The sequence below is a fragment of the Eubalaena glacialis genome, chromosome 10 (genome assembly GCF_028564815.1).
Source record: "Eubalaena glacialis isolate mEubGla1 chromosome 10, mEubGla1.1.hap2.+ XY, whole genome shotgun sequence".
In the NCBI taxonomy this organism is placed as follows: Eukaryota; Metazoa; Chordata; class Mammalia; order Artiodactyla; family Balaenidae; genus Eubalaena; species Eubalaena glacialis.
The window spans coordinates 118788656-118791342 of NC_083725.1; the positions used below are offsets into that span (position 1 = coordinate 118788656).

The window sequence follows — 2687 nt, forward strand, 5'->3', positions numbered from 1 at the left end:
GTGCGCTTTCTGTACCCGAAGTAAACCGATATGTCCTGAGGAATATCTTCAGGGTACAAAGGGAGTGGGGCGCTGCAGGATGCTAGGAATGAAGCCAAGACTGGGAGCTTCCTTTAACTGGCTTCCAAAGCCCCAGGAAACCTTTCCAGACACAGAGATGCTCACCACCAAACCACAGGGGACAGTGCAAAGCAGGGTTGATGTCACAGACTGATGTCACCGGTTTTTAATACACGGAATAGCAGCAGTCACTTGTGACAACTTTTTGACAAGCTAAATAAACCCAGTGGAAGGGTCTCTACTGTTTTACCAGAAAAGTCAGGGTTTGGTGGGGTTTTTTTTTTGTTGTTTGTTTTTTTCAGAAAAATACAAAACACATCCGCAGAGCCATAAATAATCTGGTGGCAATATATACACATTTAAATAATTAATTTAAATATCTTACACCTACTCTTGAGTTAAACTGTCCATCCGAAGAAAGTGCACCAAGGTGGCCCTTGGCACTCCCCTCCTGGGGGCTCTGAGGGTCACAGCCTGGGGAGGAAATGGGTGACCTTCATGGTGGGTGACGCCCGGTTCCCCTTCTTGGTCTTCCCGTTCTTACTCAGGGCGATGAACATGCCGGGGTACCTGTAGCACTCGTAGGCGTTGTAGTTGTTGGGGAGGAGTATCTCTTTGAACTTGCACTCATCGGTGAAGAAAGGCTGGCGGGGAAGGAGAAGTGGTGTCAGGTGGAGCCATCTCTGGGCCAAGGGACCCCTGTGGGTGGGGGTCAGGGACTCCCTTCCCTCCCAGTCCCACCCTGGCTGCGAGGCCTCTCCTGGGAAGTCAGGGTGCCAAGACCTTCACAGGGTGATTAGAGGGACCTGGCCAGCTCGCAGCAGCCGCTGCTCCAGACACCTGCCCGGCACCTGGCAGCCAGGAAATTTCATCACCACTGCGTCCACCCTGAAGACTGCAGTCCTGCCCACCGGGACCGCCCCCCCTCCAGGGGCTACAGTGAGGGGCTCCCAATGACACCCTTTGACCGCCTGGCAAGTGCCCACTCAAGGATGGCAGGAACGCTGTCCCTGTCTTGGGGCCGTGCCTCTTGTTTGGGCTGGCCCGGGGTCAGCCGCACTGCCTCAGGGCCTTGGAGGGGGTTGTTTCCAATCCTGTGAGCCCACCGCAGTTCCACATCCCGGCGTCGGGTGGCCTGGAGGCGTCACGATCCTGCCCGGCTGCTCGGCCGGGCCCCGCGGTACTCACCGAGCCGTAGAGCTTGCCCCTGCTGCTCATGGCCACGAAGAACCGGCTGGCCACGCCGAAGATGCTCACCACTCCCCGCTCCACGGGCGAGAGCTCCAGCAGGCCTGGGGGCGGGGCGCGGGTCATTCCCGGGCACGGGACCCTCGGCCCTCGCCGCCCGACCTGGCCCCCTCCTCTGCCTGCGCGCCTCCGGGACGCTCACTTCTGGGGTGGAGGTGAGTGTAGAGGACCCGGGTCCCCGGCGCAGGTCGCCCCCGAAGGGCCCCCGGAGCCCAGCGGGCTCGCCCCCAGGGCCGGCCCAGCGGCGGCCGCGCCCAGTCCGGGACGGCAGGAGAGGGGTGGCCCCGGCGGCCCCCGAGTCCGACCCCAACACGGGCGCGCGTCCCGGGCCCCCGCAGGTGCCGGTGGCTGCGCCGCGCTCCCAGTGCCCACGGGCGAAGGCGCTGGAATTCGTCACCCGGAGCCCGGACTTCTGAAGGCGGGGGAGGCGGGGCTCGGCCGCCCGGTTGCGCAAAGCCGGTCGCTGCTGCGACTCCAGGAGCCGAGCGCGTTTGCGTCCCCGGCGTCCCCACGCCAGAGGGACCGGAACCCGAGTACGCCCCGGTTCCCAGAGCCCGCGGGCAGGTGTCAGCCGAGACCTTCGGGTGCGAGTTGGAAGGGGCGGCCGCTGCCCCGGGCCCCGACCCTTCGCGCCCGCCCCGCCCCACTCACTGTCACTCGTGTCCGCGTGCACGCCGCCGATGCGGCCGTCTGGGAGCACCTGGAGGTGGAAGCCGATGCCCACGTTGCAGTAGAGCCTCCGCAGCCTCTTGATGCCCAGCAGGTAGTCCCCGGCGCCGCTCTGGACGGCAGCCTCCTTGGGCTGCGCGGCCACCGGCAGGCGCGCCAGCGAGCGCGCCACCAGGCTCTCCCAGCGACGCTCCAGCTCGGCCTCCAGCGTGCCGTTGGGTGCGGTGGGCGCGGCGGCGCCCCCTCGGCCGGCCCAGGGCGCCAGCACGGCCAGCAGCACCGCCGGGAGCAGCGCAGCCGCGGCCGCCCCGGGCCCCGCCATCCCCGCCCTCGGGCCGTGCGTCCGTGGGTAGGTCGGTGCGCCCGGGAAGCCGGGGGCCGAGCTGCGCCTGTGGGGGCTTGCGGGAGTGCACGGCCTGGGCCGGGGGCAGGGAGTGCACGGCCGGGGAAGAAGCCAGAGGCGAGCGACGGAGCCCCCAGGCGCCGGGAGCTACCCGGGCTGCATGGAGAGGCGGGCAGTGGCGGAAGGACGCACGGCCGGGGCTGGGACCCTGCGGAGCGGTGCGCGCCTCCCTGCGCGCTGGGCCGGCCCGGGCCGAGCCACTATATATAGCAGATCGCTCCCCCCCCCCCACTCCCGCAGGGGGCCGTTTGCGTTCTCCTGGGCGCCCGGGGCGCTGTGGCGCTCGCGGCTGGTCGCAGGCCGCCTG

General features: G+C 67.1%; 1 protein-coding gene across 1 annotated transcript; it reads right to left on the bottom strand.

The window, feature by feature from the left end:
* Positions 1–527: 527 nt before the first annotated feature.
* On the bottom strand, positions 528–2299 carry FGF4 (fibroblast growth factor 4). The gene is made up of 3 exons (XM_061203872.1): positions 1960–2299; positions 1249–1352; positions 528–704 (listed from the first exon to the last, which is right to left on the bottom strand). Exons 1-3 carry the CDS (start codon positions 2297–2299, stop codon positions 528–530), a joined length of 621 nt encoding a protein of 206 aa, XP_061059855.1.
* Between the last annotated feature and the right edge of the window lie 388 nt (positions 2300–2687).

What these genes read in the sequence shown, in the direction of transcription:
- FGF4 (XM_061203872.1), bottom strand. Translation starts at nt 2,299, where the DNA reads ATGGCGGGGCCCGGGGCGGCCGCGGCTGCGCTGCTCCCGGCGGTGCTG. An exon ending in GCACGCGGACACGAGTGACA is followed by an intron (nt 1,353 to 1,959) that starts GTGAGTGGGGCG and finishes CCCCGCCCCCAG; the next exon opens with GCCTGCTGGAGCTCTCGCCC. An exon ending in GGGGCAAGCTCTACGGCTCG is followed by an intron (nt 705 to 1,248) that starts GTGAGTACCGCG and finishes CTTCCCCGCCAG; the next exon opens with CCTTTCTTCACCGATGAGTG.